The sequence below is a fragment of the Cebidichthys violaceus genome, unplaced genomic scaffold, assembly GCF_023349555.1.
Source record: "Cebidichthys violaceus isolate CVI_PGR_0920_01 unplaced genomic scaffold, fCebVio1.0.p SCAF_59, whole genome shotgun sequence".
In the NCBI taxonomy this organism is placed as follows: domain Eukaryota; kingdom Metazoa; phylum Chordata; class Actinopteri; order Perciformes; family Stichaeidae; genus Cebidichthys; species Cebidichthys violaceus.
This window is the reverse complement of record NW_027176805.1, coordinates 875492-898240: the sequence shown is the minus strand read 5'-3', so window position 1 is coordinate 898240 and position 22749 is coordinate 875492. Positions and strand designations below refer to the sequence as shown.

The following is a 22749-nucleotide window of genomic DNA, read 5'->3' as shown; positions in this document are numbered from 1 at the left end:
CTCGGTTACTTTACAAAAACTTTTTCCATTTATGGCCACCATCTTTGTTTCATGATCTAAACAAAGATGGTGGCCATAAACGACTGCTCAGTTTGTACAATGCCAGCCCAAATAAAAAAGGTTAAATTTTACACTATATTTGTCTATAATAATGTTACTTTTCATTGTCTTCTATTCTCATGCACAATAAGGAGTTTATATTTTCCCCCTTTGTCTACTGTCTTTGTTTGGTTTAGGAAATAGAGTTGCAACTTGGTTAACAATATTTTTCTTTAGTCCCTGAGAATCCTGAAAATACTGGAAGCTGATTAAGGAAGTAGGTTTTCAGGCCCTTGCAGTATCAACATATATTGTATGATAAGTCCCTCTCTATTTCTAGACCACAAAAAGCTTAAGATTTATTCCCAGAGCAAAAGTGCATAAGGAGCTTGTCAAGTAAAACATCTGTAAAGCTAAAACGTGTTGGAGTATCTTGGAGCCACATTCCTCAGTATTACCATTGTAGTCTGATGTGTATTCTGATGTGTAGTCTGATGTGTAGTCTGATGTGTATTCTGATGTGAGTGAAAGCTGGATGGGGATCAGATTATCCAAATTTTCCTGTACATTTAGTTAATTATTCCATTCCTCCATCGAAAAACATGATGCTGAGAGAAAATCTTTCACTCCCTCTGTCTCCAACAAGCAGCGCACCGATGCTGCTATTTTTGTACCACATTGTGATTACATGTTAGTAACCATCTCCATGACTACCAGAATCTCTGCAGATGTATTGACGAGATCTGAATGTGTTGGACTCTCTCTCTCTCTCTCTTTCTTCTCAGTTGGAAACCCTGCATTTGTGCAGGGTTTCCAACTTTTTTCCCCTGCAGTCGCATCCTGACCCCCAGAACAACTGTTGACACCCTCTGCCATCACGTGCATGAGCCTCAAATAGCTAAAAGCAGTGTTTGGCTTTCATCTTCAGGCCCGTCATGGTGTGTCTGAGGTTGTGTTGTATAACATCATTATTATTATTATCTTCGCGACACAAATAAGGCATGGAGAATGTTTGACAACCCTCTGACTGATCCAAGAAAACTAACCGGGAGCAAACAGCGGTGCTGTAATGATTACCCTTCATGCAGTAGGAAAGAAGCTGCAAAAATCCTTTACGTACTCTAAACTATTTTATTTATTTGAACAATGGATCAAATTACTTTGAATGAAGTGTCACCAAAAACGTTATATTCATCGACATGGAGTCTACGCTTGAAGGAATATGTTAATCTGTGCAGCTGCATCAATCTCATCCAGGATTGTTTTCCATAGCACAGAGCAACATTTACTTTGTTACATGTATTCAAGTAAAGTTTTTGAGTAAATTGTAGTTGTCAGAGTAGTTTCGATGCAGCATACTTCGTACTCTAACTTGAGTAGACGTTTAGAGAAATATTGGGATACTGCTATTCAAAGGTCAAAGTCACTGTGACCTCCCGACCGCCCCGTTCTCGTGAACGTGATCTCAAGTAAATGCTACTTGAGTATAGTCACAGAGGGCTTTTCCACCTCTGCCCCGGTGTAAAAGCAGACCTCTCTGGTTGCTTGTTTGAGAACATGCAGTGAATTTCCACCAGAACTTCCTGCCTGTGTAAAGGGAAGACCTCTGTGCATGTTGCGGTACAGAAATCCTTAACCTGTCTGTGAGCAAACGAAAACTGAGATTTCAATCGGTCAGACCTCAGAACCAGCTGGCGGGACGCGCCGTGTTGGAATTTGAACAACATAATTCAATTTGTGCCTGTTAAGACATTCACTGCTGTTAGATCTGTGTGCTGTATTTACCTAGCTGGAATAACACTTAAAGCTTGCGTTGTGTGGCCCGCCGCTCGGTATCGCAATAAAGAGAAGCGGCGCTGTGCTGGTGTTCCGTACGTCTGCCCTCAGCACACGGCTGGGTCTTTTTACACGGCGTCCCAAACACCTGAGCCGAGGCCTCGTGTTTTGGTTGGCGTTTAGTCGGCTTGTCAGCACATCTCTGCCTCATGCTTTTTAGAAATCCCTTTTTTCTTCTTTTTGACGAAGCGTAGCGCTGTCTGTGGCACACAAACGCCTTCAGTGGGCGACTGCTGCCTTTACACCCGAGGGCCAACAAGGACAAATGTTCCCTGCTACCGCTCTTCTCTGTTTTTCAGGAATGTAAGGGAAATTATTTGGCTATTATATTAAAATGCATTGTCGTTACACAGGTATCTAAATTAGGATTCAGTCGGTTGACATCGAGAAAAAAACACGGTCTCTCTGCCTCAATTCCAACGTCAACCACACTGCCTCTAAATGTGTGTTGTATTGAGTCGGAACACATCATTAGGAAGGAGGTGTGTAACATCAGCACCGGGGACCAGGATTGCAGTTGATTTTCTTTAACTGTTTTAGTTGTTGATCACCAAAGATGCCTTTTATCCATCTGTATTTTTCAGCCTTAGGCCTTTTATTCTGTGTGTGCGTTCGCTTTGGTACACATCAGTAACTTTGGTCAATTATGTTGATTTTCTCTGTGCCTTTTAGAAGCCTGGCCACCCCACTGTATTGATGTGGATAGTTGTGTAAACTGAACCATAACTCTAACATCATTGATTTGCCTTGCCTAATCCACGCTTTATCCCTCGTTTTAGTTTGAAACTTCAAATAAGTACCGTTTCTACAATGTATGGGGAAAAAAACAATATGTAGTTTATATAAAAGCAAATAAATAAGAAACTATTCTGTTGAGATTGTATTCTTGTGAGACGATATTTTGCATTAGTCCTGTTACTGGCAGGTTTATCATGTGAGTTGGAAGTGTTGGCAAAAAATATTATCTTTAAAGATAAAACTATTTCTTCATTCCTAAAACACCTGTATTTTAGAGCCATATGGTTTTCATCCAAAAACAGCAACAACGCTCTTTTTTGCGCCATTAACACCTACTGCATAGCTCCACCTGTCCCATCAATGACAGGCTACATATGACTAGCTGTCATCTAGGAATGAAAGATAAGATTTAAAACAAAACCCTCCGTCTTCTGAAAACCACACGAGGCCTTTCAGACAGTAATAAGAACAGGGTGTAGATAATTCTCTAATGCCAGACTTTTTAGAAACCACAGACATGGCTTTCAACAAGAAATGGTCGACACTTCCCATCTGAACTGCCCAGCTGCACAATATGGAGACTAAAATAACCTTAACAAGTTAATGACATTGAATTATATGTCTCGCCATCAAAGTTTTATAATGTGCTGCAAATCATGTCAGTCAAATCTTTTCTCTGTCAAATTACGGTGTTAAAAGTGTTAAGTCTACTACGTTTTTAGTGTTCACAAGCTTGTTATTCGCAGCCTCCGCTCCCAAGGAGGAGAACACCACTGCTTTTTTCAAACTTTTCTGGAACAGCGAATGACGATAAATTATCCGAACCACAAATAAAAACGTGAATTTGTCAACACGTTTGATCTGACTCAAATGCCACCTGCATAAATTACATTAACTCATTTCACATGGATCTTATGCAAGCCCAGGTGTGCAAAGCTCCTGCAGCACCCATCTGGCAATGGTAATTAGGTAGGATTGTAATTATGCTGTGGTCCAGCAAGAGATCAAATGAACTTCCACCTCAGGGCCTTGGGAGCAGATCTACTCTATATTCTTCCAAGAAACATTTCCTAACTTCACTTTCACTTTGACACGTCGACAAGGAGCTGCTGCCACGAACACACAAACACCTCAGGAAACATCTGTTTGCCTTTTTTTTTTTTTGCACTAATCCAAAATTAAATCCCATATTGAACAATGCCATGAGAGGAGGGCTCTCTAACAGCACAAAGAGCTTCACGGGTTGGTAATCCCTCCTTGTTGTTTTAAAGGGCAGTAATTTTGGATTAATGTTTTTCTTGGTGTCACCTGCTCAAAGGATTCCCACTGTTTCATCGTCTGGAGTCTATTATCAGTCACCACGTTGGAGATGATTTTAATTAACTTCCCGCCAAAACAACACTCTTGAGCACTGCAAGACTTCTGCCCAACTGGCTTTTAATGCTTTCAACTAATTTCCTGAGCACAACAGGAGAAGCGATGATGAGAAACGATTCAACGTGGCCAATCCAGCTTGTCCGAAATGATATAAAAGAGGACGATAAGATCTCTGGGTCAGAACAACGCAGCAAAGAGCACCGGAAAGGAACCCATCCTCCAAGCCAACGCTTTGTACCTCCTGGAAGACCTTCACCATGAGACAGTCACTCATGTCCGTCATCTTCGCCGCAGCACTGTTATTCGAGTGCTATGCTCTGTCAGTGGCGTTGCCTATGGGCAAGACTGACGACGGCTCCTTGGAGCAGGATAGTTTGGCCTCGCTGCTGAGCAACGAGGCATCAGAAAACGCCCTGGGCGATGCAGACTTGGCCACGGCGGGCAAAACCAGAGGGCCGAGGGTAATCGTCATCGCCGATCCAAGCCTGTGGCGGGACCTGCGGGTGCTGCACAGCGGACTGTCCGTCTACAAGCGGAGAGCTGACGACAACGCCCAGGTCATCGAGCACAGAGACGCCGGCCAGGACCTGAGCATCCCCATTCTGAGGAGGGACACAATGAGGTGCATGGTGGGACGGGTGTATCGGCCATGCTGGGAAGTCTAGGACAGTTTGCTCTGCTCTTCCAGGCGCCAAAACAGCGGACGACCACTACATCCTTTCCTGCCTCACACTGAGTTGCAACTTAATCCAAAAATCTATGTATCTATATTTAAATTATTGCAGATCTGATAATTAAAACTACTGAATTCTGCCTTATGTCTTGTGTATGTTTGGTATCTGTCTCACTGCTTGACTCTTAAAACTGGGATTGTGAGGGTTACAGTTTGACTTTCCGATCTGTTCATAAAAGAACTGGTTTGATAGTTATAGCATGCAGCAGAATTGCCATTGGTACTTTTCAGGTTGTGTACGGATTAGATAACTTACAATATGTAATTTAGTGAGCTTTAGCAGTACTGGTAGGTTAACTGTTGGGCTTTGGAAAGACTTAGGCTAGCTGTTTCCCTCTGCCTCTAATCTTAATGCTAAGCTAGGCTAATCACCACCAGGCTTCAGCTCCATATTTAACACAGACATGAAAATGGTTTCGATCTTCTCATCTAACGCTGACAAGAAAGCCAAAATGTTGAACTACTTCTTTAAGACTCAAAACTAGACACTGGAGAATGGAAGAAAGAGGGCAAATTTCACAAAACACAAAAGCAGAGTGCATTCAAGATGTTTCTTAATGTGTTCCTGCAGTAGCACTCAAAACAGCTTGAGTAATGCAGTAACAGGCTTCTTCTGGATGCATTGTAGGTCTGGTTTATCACCTTGGTAACACCTGTAACTGGCCCATTTTCAGCAGTTCCGATGAAATTACAGACAGATTTTTTTCACAAACAAGTTTGTTACATCAGATCCTGGATACTGGTAAATGACTTTCTTACGTATGCTGGTGACGTCTTGCCTGCAGAACAGAGGTGGACTCTCCGGAGAGTATTTCCAGCCATACAAGACCATCAGGCTCAATGATTTCCTAAGCTTTGCAGATGTGTCCGGCCCTCATCGAGCAGAGGCAGGGTTTGATAGAACATTACCTTTCAATCAATCAGGAAGCTTCCTGATGTCCGATAAACACCAATTACAGATGATTTGACTCTTTATAACTTTTGTGGCTTCTGCCTTGCCAAATACAGCTGATAATGAAGATCCACAGATTCAAACACAGACCTCTTTTTGCACAGTTTATTGAGCAATGAGGGTTTGATAACCTGTTGTATTTATTACCTCTAACAATGAAGTTGTTTTCCGACCTGTTGTTTATTAACAGGACAAGAACATTTGGTTTGAAGATTATTGCACACTATCTCGTTTCCGTCCTTTGTGACACCAGAGAAGAGAGTTATATGGTGCAGTAAGGCGCTGTTGGTGCAGAATGATGATCTGTTTGTGTGGGAGTTGATAATGTAAATGAATTCAATGTGTTTTATGCTCGTGCATGTATGTGAGGTTCAGTTGGGAGTGGTGAATACTTGCAGTGGCTTAGTCAACAACTGCAGAAGAGTGAGAGCAGTGAGTCAGCAGAAAAGAAGATGTTTCTTCTGGAAATGTTGGCACCTTTTTGGTATTTGGGAGTACGGTTCTGGTTGGAAAAAAATGTAATGTCTACTATAACAGTTTTGCCTAAGAGAGAAGAACAGGATGGCTGTTCGCCTTGGGGAACTTAGCCATGTTAGTGGTGCATCTCTAGAGATGGCAATGGTGGTTAGTTGGTCTGTCAGTTCACCACGTCTCTCCAGATATAAATATCTCCACAGCTATTCCCCGGATTGGCATCAAATTTTGTACAGACTTCATGGTCGCCAGATGATGAATCCTGCTGACTTTGGTAAACCCTGACTATTCCTCTAGCGCCACCATCAGGTTGATATTTTTGATTTTGAGTAAAATACCTGTACAAAATGTCATGACAGTTCATCTAATAGTTGTCCAGACCTTCTTGGTCCCCATAGGACGAATTGTAAGAGTTTTCTTTTAGCAACATTAGCAGGTCAAAATGTGTATTTATCAGCCTCAGCTATACTTTGTGTTTACAAATGTTGGCATGGTATTTTAATGTCAGCATGCCAACCTTGTCAGTATGTTAGCATACCAACCACCACCACTGCTGAGGACCATAAACAGCAGGGTAAAGGTCCACTAAAGCCTCACAGAGCTGCTAGTTTGGCTGAGAACTCTTAGCATTGTTTTATCGTGGACGAATGGTTTTACTAGGCTTTACAAACACTGATGAATCTGAAAGGGCAATCAATGAGTCATATTGCCGGGAAGATAAACTAATCTAACTGCAGTATTTCCAACAGATTGAAATTTCTACCGCAGTGTGTATTTCCCTGTTTGACATCCGTGCACTACAACTTTTTGTCATATTGCGTCAAGTCCTTGGCATTAAATACAAAAGACTTTCCCTTTAACATTATGACAAATTACAAAGAGAGCCTTTTGGCATTTACTTATGTCATACGCAATCCAGATAAACGTTTTATGGGAAGGTGTTTCACTTTACCGATAACTATGGAGAGCAACATCTGGAAACAGTTAAACGAGAGGCTGTGCAACTGTTTTTTAATCAGTTGGTAAGGTTATGAGGTTTTTAATTTAACTTACCATGAGTTATCAATCTGACAAATCTGGAATACTACCTTGAGATATTTCTCAAGAGCTTTTTTTCATATTATAGTATAGTATATTTCACTGTTTCCAAATAACCACATTTTAATCATTGAGCAACAAATAAAACAACGATGAGCATGATTCTGTATATGCTCTATAATAACAACGTGTGGTGTAATAATGGCTGTTGAAAAATGTAATAATTGCTGTGAATTGGGTTCAATGGTCTTTCTGTTTATTTCTCCTACTCAATCAGTAGAGAAGATGTTATGTTTCTTTTTCCAGAATTAAATATATTACTGCTGCTACGATAATACCAAAACTGCATAACTCCACATCCATAAGCCAAAATGACTTTACCGGCCCTGTTTACTTGTCACTAAATGGCACCAAATACATATGTGATATATTGTTTATAGCAATTGCAAAGCAGAGCAGAGATTTGTCCCTTCCTAAGCAAATAGCATCAACGGCAATAATCTGCATCACCAAGAAATACTGTCAAGATAAACAGAAAAGATTAATTTTACTGTGTTCCTTATTCTTTTTGCCTGAAAGGTGACCTTTTCTTCTGTGTCTTTGTTGCTTTCATTCAAATATTTTAGTATGGCCAACTTAGTATTTGACCCGTTGTTAAAAACTTTTCCCCTGGTTTCTGGTCTTTTCTTTATTTTGTATTGTTTAATTAGGTCTCCATACAAACAACTACAGGTAAACTGATAAAAATGTGAATGTAAACTTTACATTAAACCTCTAATTATTACATAACTGCAGCAAAAGCCTTTATCAAGGTAATTAATTATTGTAATTTCCCATCTTTTTGTCTTGCAGATAATAATACTAAATGCTTGGCTCAAATTTGCTCCAGTTAATTGAGGGATTAAAATGCACGTTGTTCTGCAGGGGAGGCATTGTATGGCTCGCTTTCCCTGCCTGTCGTTTCTTCTGGAAGAATAGCACTATTAATAGCTGAGGACCAGCAGGAGAAAGGTTAGCTATCCATTGAAACTGTCTTTAACTTAAAAGGGTGGAAAGCACAGCTTGTCTGTCTGCTTCATGCTACACACTACTGAGTCCCCTTTCCCTCGGAATAATTCCATTTAGGACTCTTAAGAAGCCTTTGGACAGTTGAACTCAGTGAATGGAAGTTTAATGAGCTTTTTGAGTGGCGATTTACAAGAAAGAATTAAAATGGCAGGAAACAAATGCACACAAAAAGAATTGGAATCAGGGATCACAGAGGCATACTGTGAAGGCATGCATGGTGTAACACAACGTACAGGCAGGATAAACTACATCCTGTGATTAATGCATCAGAGTTAAAGTCAAAGACCCAAATCAAAAGGAGCAAGACTTCACGTGTTATGAAATGTGAGAAAGTCATGATTAATTGCAAGCATGGTTACAGCAAGGTAACCTATACTTTGGATTACAAAAGACAAATTAGCACATAATCAACAGGAGCTTACTGTGGCACCAAAAGCCACTTAACCAAAGTGTTGGCTTGATGAAACCCAGAACATTGTCCATGGCCTTCCATAACAAGACGCTGAGTAAATGGATGCTGTTGACGGTCTTTCTGGCTGCTTTACTGTGACGTTCAGCCATCGTTGTGTAATGTACTTGGCAATAAACGGTTCTGATGCTGAAATACTAGTCTAGGCCTTCTTGTATGAAGTTTATGGTCCAGACACCAGCAGAAGCAACCGTGTCTAAAGGCCCAGGGTGGAGTTTGAAGCCACATGGACATAGTTTGCACAGGGTCCTTTTATTTTTGTGACAAACTGTAGCGTTACATTTCATTTTGAAAGTTACAGAGCCCTCAAAGTCTTAAATGTTGTTCTTTTTTATCTTAGGCGTACAATTAATTTAGTTTATATATTGTGCTCACAAGGTTTAATCTTAGCAATAAACACATTTATACTAAATAAATCATGATTTGGGACTTTAAGGGCCCCGTAAAAAACAACAACAAAAATAATATATAAAGAAAAATATGCAAAGAGGAGAAAAATTGAAAAACCCCATATACACAAACAAATGTATACAAATAAATAAATCACCTCCAAAGTTAGGGCTGGTGGCTCAACACCTGCTTGGGTATAAAAGTGAATGATAAATGGAACATGATGCATTTAAAAAAAGAAAAAGAAATTAATTATGGCACACCTTTTGAATCTTGCTCAGCTCCTGATGTGGCTCTCTGATGCACAAAGCAGAATTAGTGTTATTTTACTATTACAGAGGAGAGCAGGGAAGGTTTTAACATGCTAATGTTTTGGACAGATAGACTACAAGCTGTGGCAGCGTATGCCTGCCATTGTCTGAAATGGTTGAAACAGCTGACGCAGTGAAAGGAGGTGAACACATGAAGGCTAATTATAGCAGGAAAGGAGTCATCTGTGAATGGTTCCTGCACATTTTTGTTTGTTCAACAGTGCTCGTTTTGCACAGTTTATAACAAATGGCTTTCACCCTCAATGGGGTGCCTTGGAGAGAAAAAGAACATCTGGAACTCATTATTTGGCCAAGTGATTATTCTGTCTGGGCTGTTAAGATACAAATCAGTGCATTGTTTTACCAAATTGCAACTGCACTATATATTTTTTTATGTCCCTGAGACATTAAGTCTAGCTTACTTATTTCTTACTTCAGTTGAGTTGGTAATTTTGATCACATATATGATGCATTGTGTGATTTTTGACAACAAGGATGCAGAAGTTTTAGATTGTGTAAAATTGTATCAGTACTTACTTGAAAAATTATTTTTGGACGGGACATTAATTAAACCAAAGTTTTGGTTACATCTTGTCCAGCAAGAGGTCACCACGGAAATAATATTGGGTCTTTAGAATTCACAGACATAGAATTAAACATTTACCTTATCAAATTGTTATAGTAAACTATTCCATTGTTGTCCAACATCTGTACAACAATGCATTTCCACACCACTGATTCTGTCTATCAGCTCCTCCTTTCCAAAAGTAAACACTTCCTGTATGTATTTCACATTAAAAGCATACCAGTTAGAGGGCATTTTAAAAGGTAGATGCTCTTGCCGTTTTGGTCTTTTTTTCCTGATGAATTTCTTTAGAATTCGGAAAAAGATTAAGAGCACCATCAAGCTTAAAGATTTTGCAATTGGTGTCAAAAATCATAGTCAACCCTTGTCGGATGCGGCAGGTCACAGTGAAAAAGTGTGGTCATTGTACTGTTTTCTGCCTCTGCCGCACCTTATGATCCCTGAGGAGGACATACTCTTTCTCCTTCCAAAGAAGGTGAAAGCACAGAGGACAGGGACTCCCAGACTGAGAGGGAGTCAGCTTTTAGCCTGAGGATGGTTGTGCAGCAAAAACACTTGAGGCCAACAGGAAGTGATTTGTTGATCATATTTTTCAGGTTTCCAGTCTGATCATAGTGTGGCTCTAGACGTCTACATGGACATGATTGTACATATTCCCACTTATATAATATTTGAAATACATGCATCAAGGTATATAAGTACAAAGAAAACCTCACACACATGCATATGTTTTCATATGAAAATTTGTTTTTAAAGGTAGATAAAAAAAAAAAAATACACCATGCACATATTAGTACAAAGACATACAGACAATTTATCCACCTTCCTATATTTCTTCAAAAAAAAAACGTTAGAATATATCTATGCAATATTGATCATATACAAAGTTTTATATAGACATCTAAGAGATAAAAGGCATTGGCACGTATGTTTCACAGTGAATTATACTTTATTTATAGACCATTTTTTAGAAAAGCTGTATTTGATCAGATAGTGTTCATTCTATTTTAGGGTGAACATCTGCTCTACCATCTGTCTCAAGTCGTAAGCATCGTACTTAATCTCTAGATTTATTGCATTATGTGCATTGATAATGACTGTCTCTCTGTGACTGAAACCTGATACTGAAATGTAATTAGGTCCATCTCAACCCTTTGTTCCATAATACGATCAGTCTGGTAGTTTGGTCAACCAGTTACATGACATCTGGCGCCAAAGGGCTCTCCGATGTCCGGTGCTAATTGAATTCCTCTTAGTCACTTTGAATTATCAGTGTAACAGCTCAACATGTTTGCGCCTGACTAGCTGTTAATCGCCAAAGGAAGCTCCGATGGTTTTAAAGAATTACGGCTGGAGCAGGATGTTTGAATGCTCAATCTTTCAGTAATCTATGCAGTTTTAGATGGACTGCACTTACAGAGGTAGTCCTTTTCTACCAGGACAAAGGACTTCATAATGTCTCACATTCACACACCAGTGGCACCTCCGCCGCCATGCAAGGCTCAGTCCTGCCTCTCAGGAGCCATATGGGGTTCAGTGTGGAGGCGTTCATTACATTTACGAGCACATTTTTGACACTGCAGCATCATTGTCACTGAATGAATGAGTATCTTTTAACGGTGGAGCTGCTCTGATTGGTGCATGCAGAGCACCATTGTCAGCTCAGCTATTACATTCGCTATAATGTGTTACTCCCTCATTACCAGTTGTGACAGCGTGTTGCTAGTATTGTTTTCCCCTTTTGAGTGTGTGTGTGTGTGTGTGTGTGTGTGTGTGTGTGTGTGTGTGTGTGTGTGTGTGTGTGTGTCATCATGCCATTAATATGTCTGTGGACAGATTTTGTCACTGTGATAGGGTCACCACCTCGCACTGGTGTGTAGTTGGGATCAAAATGAAGACTGAAGGTAACGAGTATTATTACATGTGCCCCAGGAACAATATTTTAATACATGGCGAGCTTAAAATCAACAAAACTACTACGTCTAAAATGAAGAAAATCTGAAACGATTGCATGAGAGTCTATGGAGCAGAGCTGGATACTGATGCTACGCTATGATTGGCCAGTATTTTTGTTTCCTGGGCGGGAATTAGCGAAAGGTCAATCAACAAACGTTAGCATGCTAACGCACTAAAACTAACATGGTCAACAGTTTATGATGTGTTAGCATTTTGCTCAGAGCATCGCTGTTATTATGCTAGCAGAAGTCAGGACTTTGTTCGTGTGGTATTATAACAGTTGAGACCAGGCACGTGCACAGATAGACCCCTAGTGGTGCTCAAGCACCTGCCCTTTTGCCCTGAATGAGAAAAGTGCCCCTTCTACTGGAGCCCAATTTTTTCTTCATTCATCAGTATTTAAGAATACAAATTACTCTCTCTGTCATCAATTCCCCCCAAATGTGTTTTGATATCTGACGGGGCATTTATTTGAGTTCTTGTGAGAATTTCGCCCCGACATGCTCCGCGGCGCTCACAAGCCCCCGCCGCGCCCCCCCCCCCCTCCTCCACTTAGTGCTCATGCAGTGCTGAGCTCCAGGCCAAACGGGTGCAGCCTACTTCTTCTCTGACCCGCAGCGTCAGACAAACAGGTAATGACGGTGTTTGTGCAATTCCCCCGACGTTGTTTGGTGATAAATTAACCACAACATTAGCGCCGCTGAAAACATTACGTCACAACTGGTCCGATGTTTCCCAAAAAAATAAACAAACAAAAAACTCACGAAATCCGTGATTTCAAAGCCTTGTCCAGCTGTTTACTGACGTTAGTCATGTTTAATGAAGAGAGAGAGGGAGAGATATACAGGCAGGCATCTTCTTTGTGTTGTTGTATAAATGCCGTTTAGACAATTTCGAAAGTATGTTGATCAGTATGTAGTATGTAGCCAATCATCTTTATTCATAAGGAAAATGTAAGCTAGCTGTCTAATCTAGCTAGCTGTCTAGTCAGAAAACAGTAAAAAATGTGTGTGTACTGTGTTGTCAGCTTTATAGAGATTATGTATTTATTTATTTATTTATTTATTATTATTTTTAATTTCATAAATAATTTTGGCGATGGGTGCCCTTTTTTTTGGTTTGAGCACCTGCCCCCCAAAATGTCTGTGCACGTCCCTGGTTGAGACCTTGATAACATTTCTGACTTATTCCCACTGTGCCTTGATTTGTTCATTCCGAATCAAGCACTGCGTTCAAACACAGATTTTAAATGTGCAATGTCCCTGTTTGCTCAGTGCGTCCATCCTTCATCCTTGCTTGACTATCCCACAGCTATCGGAGCCAAGACACACCCGATGTTAGCCTGTGCAAGTGATTTGAAGACCTTTCCTTGCTTCATGAAGCTCTTTTCCCAGAGGGCGAGAGACATGTAGAGTGACAGGGAGATAGAGAAAGAAAGATGACTCTTGGCAACAGGGTTTCTTTCTTCTCTCTGACTGTTGGTTTTCCGCTGTGTTTTAATGTTTTTGCTGGGCATTCTACGCGCTGAACTTCCCAGAAATGAGACAGAAGCAGACCGGCCGTAGAGCGGAAATACCTCACACTACGCTAGAAGCATGCATGGCTTATTTCATGTGCTTTTAAATTTCGATCAGAGGCAGGGCATAGCCTGTATTTTGACAGGATTGTCCAAGTTAAATAACCTTTCTTGTCTTTCATTTCCATAGCCTCTCACAAGGTTTCCCTGAGTTCACAATGTCACAAGAAGCAGTACAGTGGGAATATGTTCATAGTCAAGTGGTATACACGGAGGTTGTTATAAAGCTGTAACTCGTCAATACAACTTGTCGGAAAAGGCGAATAAGCAGTCGTCCTCCGGCTGCAGCCTGGTGAGATCGGACAATGGCTGTATTTGCTGCTTCTGTACGACAAAAGAACTGTCAGTTGAGTCCGTTAAATCAGGCTTTCCTCCCCTTTACCTTCTCTCACATTTCACGCAGTGGTGTTTTCACTCAGAAGCTTGTCAGCCAGAACAACGCGCAAGTAGCGGTTGCATTTTACTGTGTGTAGATCACTTCAATCTGAATTTCCAAACAATTTCTCTCCTGGCAGTCTGTCAGTATCAGACCGATGAAAACCACCAGTTGTGGGGAGAATGGTTTGTAATCTCTGTCAGCGGTTCATCCATCAAAATGCTTGTGCTTTTTTAATCTTGTGGGTGTGGGTTTTGAGAAATGTTTCCTAACATACAGTAAGAGGTGTGAGAGATGTGTTCATCCTGCAGAGCCAATCATGTTACACTTTGTCATGTAATCTGTGGTGTTTGCTGTGGAGGCAAACTTTTGCTCCCTGACTTCAGCCCTCAAAGGAATAGTTCAACATTACAGGAAACAAGTTGTTGTAGCAGTCATGGAGGGGGTTCAACAGGTCCTGGTCTACTAGAGAGCAATAAGGAGGTTCAGTCGTTTGTGTGGTCCCCTGGTGCAAACCAAAAGCCATTGGGTTAAAGTACCAGGGACGATTCCAGGTAAGTGTCACTTTTCACCACCTGTATGCGAGCCCAGGGCTCTCCACGTGTGCCTGAAAATTGTGCCCAATGTCTTCTAAGCCAATTTCCAATGCCCTATTTTTGATAGAATTTTCTGATTTCCCATGGCCCCCCTCCTGACTGGTTCTTGTGCCTGCTCATTTAATAATCCTGGAATTTGTCCCTGGTTCTAAGCGTCATGTCAGCAGTTGTAGGGGTCCTTTAGGCGGTTGAATACCTATGGGGGCTACATGACAGCACTCTCCACCACTGTCATCAAAACACCAACTGAGGGAATAACTTTTGGAAGAAGAGTTCTTCCCTCCAGTAGAGTTTCTGAATATATGACAAAGAGCTCTATAGCTGTTCCGGAGGCTAACTATGACACCTGCTGTTGGTTTTTCCCTTTCATTCGTCACCCATCTCCATCTGTACTTATACAGCTTGGTTATATAGTATTGAAGTAGGGCTTCTGTCTCTACATGTTTTCAGTTCAGCAGCTTCTATTCTCCCTCAGCAGTCATTGGTCGTTATGAGCCGCGGTTATATAAGCTTGTATTCACAGACAGCGTTCCCTCGCGAGCCCTGTTGGTGAGGTGACCTGCAGAGGCAGAGCACTCGTCTGCTCAGAAAGACTCTTCCGGCAGAGCTGTGGTCCTCCTCTCCACAGCTGACTCCATCATTCAGTCCCAGGTGCCCTTGACTGGCTCCATGGGGCCGGGTGACATCATCGCCACCCCCCCCCCCCCCCCCCGCTGTCTCTAATGGAGGCCCGGAGCTGGTAGAGGGGCATTGTGAATAATTTAGGAGCTCTGGTGCACTTTATAACCTGGCCTGCAAGGCTAGCCGGGACATCCACCCTAAATGCATTAGTATAATAGTTGGGGAGGAAACTAGCTCTTATTGACTGATACAATCAATAACTGTGCTTCTGTTCACTGTTGAGTCCCTGGAGGTTGCTGTGTGTGTGGGATGATTGGTCAAACTACTAGAAAACACTCCTGAGAACGACAAAAAAGTAACCTCAATTAAACTTTGAGGAAAATCGGTTTATCCCTGATTCTTGGTGGAATGAAGCAGCTGATAATAATTGGAGCTATTTCATTCATTCATTTCTTGACATTGTTGACTGAGGAGTCATCTGCAACAATCAGAAACATAATTTCCCCACGGCAAGGCAGAGAAGCTCCACAGAATACATGCACCATGTCTGAGGTGACTAATTTCAACGAGGAAAGAGCTCTATAATCAAGTGGATTCAGCGTGACAGGAGAGTGACTTGACAAATGGCGTAATTATCCGTGACTTCTTGAGTGGGATGAGTGTCCTCCTCATCAGGAGGAGGAGCTCACCTTCATGAGGTGGAAGCTGATGGAAAAAATGACTCCACTCTAATTTACCAAAGTGCTTTTACAGCACTGCACACACTACACAGAGAGCACGCTGTTGGTAACACTGTAGAAAGAAAAAAGAAAAAGGGAAAGAGTTGCATCTTGGGAAAACCGCTTAAATATCTTTTTTTTTGTTTTGTTTTATCTGGATAAACCTTTAAAACAGCTATAAGTGTTGTTCAACACCCTTCTGCATTTTTGGCTACACTAGTGGCGTTGATGGCGATGTCAGCCTGTTGGTTGGTCCCCCACTTTGGTCCTGATTGAAATATCCCAACAGCAATTTAATGGTTTGCCATGAAATTCTGTAGAGACATTTACGGTGCCCGGCGGATGCATCTTACTGACTTTGGTGATCCTCTGACTCCACCATGAGGTCCACGTTTGTTGTTTTAAGGTGAAATGTCTTGAATGCGACTGGGGAAATTGCCATCAGATTTTGTATCAACACCCATGTGTTCCCCAGAATAAACTGTCGTAAATTTGTCCAATACTTTGGTTTATGACCAAATAGCTGCAAAACTAACGTCATTCCCATCAGCCATACTTTGTCTTCAGGGCTAACTAAATGTAAGCATGCTGACATGTTACGCTAAGTCGGTAAACATGGCAAACGTTACAGCTGTGAAAAATGCAGCATGTTAACATTGTCATACAACCATGTTAGCATATTTTAGGGGAGGGGGTTTAAAACCCTGCTAACAGCAGAACTATCTTTTCAGTTGTTTTAACGGGCTTGGCAGCAGACGGGTAGTATATTTCTGTCTAATTTGGGTGTCAGAAATCCTCCTTCTATGAGTGACTCAGATAAAAGGAAAAGAATGATAAGTACAGATTTCTAAGTGCACTCATGGCTTCAGGCCGGATAGGTTTCCCATAAGAAGCAGTGGAGGTGCCAAGGTTCAGCGGCGTACAGTCTCGGTCAATCTCTGTGTCGTATGCAGACAACAAAGGAGATGGCCAAGTGACCCCAGAGGTTGATTTACGATGTGTCAGCAGGAGCAGCAGTGTATCCCCTCCCTTCCTCCCAGCACTCTGACGATTTATCACAGCTCAGCGGCGACGTGTGCCGGGCAGCCTGACCAGGTCCGATTACAACGCCCTGTAGATGCTACGGGACGTCTCTGAAAACCGGCCACGCTGGGTGCTCACATCGCAACTGACAATAAAGAACAAAAGTGGTTCTCTTACTAGTTTACGTGGAAAGGTGTTGTTGTTGTTCTTTCCTATGAGTAGAAAATAGAAAATATACATCCAGAATCAACAAAGCAAACCTTAAATGCTACAGTACTGCATGACTTGGCTCATGAGAAACCAGCCTATAGAACTTGTCATCACAGAGGGAAATAATGGACCAACAAACCTCCTATACCAAGCACTAGATTCATGAGCAGTCTTGTTCTCATTATTACCGATCTCGTAAATCAAAACACAAATACTGGCCCACTTCCCTCTAAGTAAAACAGTGATATAACCTCTGATAGTTCCGGTGTGTAACAACATTAACTTAATAGCCCTTTAGTGGTTCTTTTGTTGCTCAGTGATGTCAGGATAATACACAGCGAACAGTCTGAGAAGCACAAACTGTTGGTGCTTCAGTCACCATGATGTAATGTGAACATCGAGATGTGCTGTATGTGACCACTGGTGAGGAAGTTATAGTAAGATGCATTTCTGAAGCCAGGTGAGAACAATGTAATTAAAGACAAGATGAGTACTTATATTGTTTGATTATAATTTCGAGATTACTCTGTCAGATCAAAACATCAATGAAATACTTTATTTTCAGACTTGTAACTGCAAGTGGACTGACAACAATCCGTCTAAATGTCATCCACACTTTGTCATTTTTATGGCCACTTCTCAGCTGCTGTTTGTCATGGATGTAGTCAGCTAGCTTGCTGTTCAGGAAGATGAAATCACCATTTTAATCGATTGTTTATCCAACCAGTATGGAACTAGCATAATAAAATGTCCTCATTACATCAGAAGTGGGTTATGCTCATGCATTATTTGGTACAGAAACAGTTCAAAATGCAACTTTGAAGTACAAATTTGACCTTATTTTTTCTTATTGAGTTTCTTCCTGTGAGAAAGTCCACTGGCACCTCAAAATCATTGGACCAAACCTATTAATCCCCAGAATTTAAGTAGTGAAGGCCAGTGGAAAAATCTAATTTAGGGAAGTGAACCACCAACAGTCCTCACTTCCCTGCAGCCATACTCTACTCTGAATTGGTCCAGTGGAGCTGCTCAGTGGCCAAAAATAACCTCTGAGAACCGAAACAAGATGATAACTTTATTTTGTCTTCCCAAAACCACAACTCTTGCCAAAAGCATGCCTTTAATAACATTAGTAATAACAGTTTTGATTGCTACAGTGTTTATTTGTTTGGTTCAACTTAACTTAATTTCTGTGTTTTGTATTCAGGCCTTATATCTTATATTTGTAATGTGTGCAGTAAAATATGGTTATTATAGGACTTTTCCTGTGTTGAAAGTTACATTGAGCATTGCTGTCCTAAAATGTTCTTCCAATACAAATTATTATAATAATATGAAACAAGGATCATTTTGATTTATTACAACGTTGATCTTATTTTAATTGAAGTAGCTGTTCTGGAGCTGTCAATCATATCACATGATCTTCATCAGCTTGCCCAATAGGCCCTTTTCACAGCAGCCATTTTGACACGTCATAGCAGGGTAAACACAGGTGTAATTAATACAAAATGTATTATGGTACCATTCTATTTAGTGTGCCACAGCCATTCCAGTGAGTCAGCATGCACAATACCACTTAAACGGAACAGGGCCATAATCAATGTCATCAATAACACAAGTGTTTACTCAGCAATGTCAAAATGGCTGCTGTGAAACGGGCCTGTTCCCCTGGAATTGTAGAGGTTTGCATTTTCATTGTTATTCGGAGTACTTTGAACACTCTGCTCCATGTGACGCTCATGTGATATGATAGAAAGTCCAGAACTGCTGTTTTCAAGGCACCGATGAAGACCGCTTGACATCATGTGACACGGTTCCAAGAGCTCCTAAATAGACCTTCAGGTGAGATTGTTTTTCAAATGATTTACAGTTCTATACTTACAGGACAGTAGCCTACACTTAATACACACAAAACAACATTGCTTGTGACTTGAGATGCTTTTTTTCCCCCCCTTTCACATTGATCTCCGTTCAGTGAAAAAGAAAGTACTCTCACAATGCAGTGTGTTCAGAAAGGAAAGGCACCACTCTCCTGTCTATCAAACAAACACGTAAGTGTAGCCTTGATCGTGAGGAGAAGATGACTTCCTGCTTGCCGCTGAAGCCGTGCACGGGAAGGCTAAGGTGGTTTGGAGAAAATCCCGTTCACACCTGGCTCAAGCGCTCCACTGTTCAGGCCACAATGGGAGCCTTTCTCTCCTTCATGTGACACGGAGTGTCCAAGGTCAGCAAAGTTCAGAAAGCGCATGATTTTTGTTTAAAATCTACAAATTGTGAAAGTGAATGCCGTCGTGTTTATTTGTGTTTCACTCCACTCTCCAGCCCAGAGGCCTCATTCTGTTTGCCAGCTGCCAACCTATTAGCACCCCGCAGAAACCCTTACAGTGCTGCCGCGGGGCGGCTGTTTGTTTGACTTTGTCATATTGAATTGAGACGCGCAGACTCGAGTCGAGAATGGGCACTGACTCACGTTGAAGGGTGCACTTGTTAAATCGCTGGCCATCTTGGACGATGTTTAGACTGGGAAGGAGCTCCACACTTTTGACTCTGGTCTTGGACCAACCGCTTGTGGGTGAGATCTGTATTGCTGAAATGCTGAGCGGTCTTAAGCCAAGCTTTGCATTCTTTCTGTACCTCAGTGCTGACTGGCAAATTCATTTAATGGGGAGAGCTTGAATAAATATGGAAAAAGGAAAGAAGCATTTGGGCTTGAGGACACTGGAATGTGCTTGAATCATGAAGGTTCTTGTATTGTTGTCGAATAATGTTTGTTGAATAACACTTGAGATCTTTTAAGGCCATCGAGTCTTTGTGATTGTACACTGTGGAGCTGAAGTAGTTGGGTCAACCAACATATTTTATCATAACATGTAGTATCTAGCGATGCAGAGAGTTGTATTTGTATTGCACAAAACCTTGTTATTTCACTGGAACTACTTACACCAAAGGAATAGAAGCAGCCTCCAAGCAGTGGAGTTAGTGATACACAGTACGTTAACTCCTCGTTAAAAGCTTATTAAAAGACTGAAAGCTACAGAAACGGGCATAATCTGAAACAACGAAAATATCAATTGTCTCTTAAATTCAGGGGATCACCAATGTTATTAGGAAATGTATCTGGGTCAAATGAAAGTCTGTGCAAAATGATGTGCCACTCCATCCATGTTGACATATTTCACTTTGAACCACAGATGTCAACATTTGCAGGCTTTGGTTGAATGCAGGTAACCATGGTCCGCGTGGAAAGCAAAAGAGGCGGAACGCATTGGCCGAAATGCAATGTGGGAAACACGCCGACTATCGTCTTTTATTGGTTTAAAATGAGCTTATAAACAGGCTACTTGAGAAACAACCTGGTCGTGCACTTCGTCTCTCAACTCCATTCTCACATCTCAAGTTGCTAAGTGGACTGTAAATAATAAGCAGCGTATGGAGAAGGAAGCCTTGGCCGGCATAACCGCGGCTACACCGGAACTCCAGAAATATAGCCCCTTGTCCCCAGAGGCGTATCCATCGTCAGACCGACAGCCAATGGGTTCCAAGATTGATTGTAGTGCGTCTTTGGTCTGTGTGTATGTTTATATGACTAATACTGGAGTGGGTCCAAACGGACTCTATCAGCTCTGATTGCTTTTTCGGTCATTGTCATCACATAATGGAAGTCTTTTCTGAAGCACACATGTAAACTGTGAAGCGACTCTCAGAGGCTGTCCTTTAAACCTGCACATAAAACCAAAACTATTTGCACGGCTACATAGGGTTGAGTGATGAAATTGATGTAAAATGACCCTTTAAGCATTTTACAGTGAGGTTATTGGTATGTTTCTGTGTTGCCGAGTTTTTTAACTGCACAGCCACTATGTTCAATTTTCCATCATGATAAATGTCACACAGCTGAATCTTCGTCAAAAGGGCCAATAAGTGTTCCGGGCAGCTGCAAGTGTATGGTTTGGAGCCCCGCACAGGAGGAATCCTTCTTGTAAACCGATATGGCTGTCCAGTCATGACCTCAGCCTCCAAGTATGAATTGTCAGTATGATCTGTGGGTTTAAAAGCCCGGCTTTCCAGGATAACTGAGGCTAATTGTGTGTCTCTGTGGAGAACAGAAGGCTCCGAGCTGAATGGGATAAAAGCTCTCAAGGTGTCAGCATTACCGTCTAAATGTCAGGTAACAGATGCACATTGCTCTGTCCAACAATTATATAACTAATAACTATCAAAGCATGGTTCGGTTGTGTCTACCTAAAAAAGAAAAGAAAAGTTAAGCGCCACTGATCTTTTATGTGGAACATACTCATGTTTCACTGAACTGTGCAGAAACAACAATAAACCCAAACTCCATGAGCCAAATAATGTTATTCCTCTTTCTGCGACGGATGACTTCTGGTCTCGGCCTATACAGCAGCAGATGGATTCAAGCCGTTATCCAGCCGGCCTTTTGGAGTGTCGGCCTTATGATCCCGATGATGTACACACTGACTCGTGTGGTGCGGACGGCAGGTGGTCTCGTACAGCAAAGCTGTCCCGACATCCCCCCTGGGGACGGAGGACGGACAAGGGGGGCCTGGTTCCCCCACGGTCTCAGCTGTGAATGGGTTGACGTGATAATAGCTCCCACTCTGCTCTGTCCATTAGCTTTAAATACTTGTGATGTAACTGAAGTTGTGAGGAGCCTTTGCATCTGTACCTCATGAGACCTACATGTCTTACAAGCAATAAAGAATCTAAAGTGGGTTGGGCAATGGATCATGTACATTCCTTGTATGGAAAATTGGGATAGTTTTGCAAAGTCAGTGAATTAAATTCCTGAAAAGAGAAGTCAAGGTACTTATTTTATGACGAATTCTGCAGCGCCAGTGGTACCGTAAAGCTTCCTGTTCACAAGCCGTTTTCACAGAAGACATTTTAAATAGACGGAAAAACTGGATGGCTGAATTCCGTTTAACTCCGGTATTGTGCTGGATGTAGAGCCCTCAGTAATCCCCCCCCATCATTACAAGGCAAAAGTTACCTTTGTGACGTTGCACGCAATGCTGTATCAGAGATCTTTAATATTGAAGCCCACTGGATAGCGAATTTCTGAGGCCGATACGGTGTTATTTTTAATACAATTGAAACCAATATGTACCAAGTTGGACATTTCTGCAGTTAACAAAATTCTTACCCAAGTGTACTTTGTGAAAGAAAGTCATAAAGACTATCTAAATGAACATCTGGGGGTTTGCTCTGGCCTATCAACACTTTTTAGGTCTGCAATAAAATCAGTCTAGCGCTACAGGAGCGTTACTAAAGCAGTACTTCTCAGACTGGGATAGTGGCATTAAATGAAGGCATGCCTAACTAATGGTGCAACTAAAGATTTACATACAAGATTGTGCTGACAGAACAAGGTCTAAAGACACGTTTGTAATGTGCACACAGCAAAATGCTTTTTATCTGGCTACAAGAATATTTATAAAAAAAATAAAAAAAGCCCTTCAATGAAGCAGCTCAGTGAGGTCAACATTTCCCCTCATGATTTACACAACTGAACTATACAATCAGTTTCTAGAGTCTCTGGTCAAGCTGACACTAGACAGAACTGGAGGCTCACAGGAGAAGCAACTTTGAGCTTAGAGTTCCCTCTAGTGGTGATCAACATTAGTGACAAGGAAGCACAAG

General features: G+C 41.5%; 1 protein-coding gene across 1 annotated transcript; it reads left to right on the top strand.

Annotated features, from left to right (window-relative positions):
- Nucleotides 1-4184: 4184 nt before the first annotated feature.
- Nucleotides 4185-4808, top strand: pmchl (pro-melanin-concentrating hormone, like). The gene has a single exon (XM_068732452.1). It carries the CDS (start codon nucleotides 4248-4250, stop codon nucleotides 4653-4655), a length of 408 nt encoding a protein of 135 aa, XP_068588553.1. The 5' UTR covers nucleotides 4185-4247; the 3' UTR covers nucleotides 4656-4808.
- Nucleotides 4809-22749: the final 17941 nt, after the last annotated feature.

What these genes read in the sequence shown, in the direction of transcription:
- pmchl (XM_068732452.1), top strand. Translation starts at nt 4,248, where the DNA reads ATGAGACAGTCACTCATGTCCGTCATCTTCGCCGCAGCACTGTTATTC.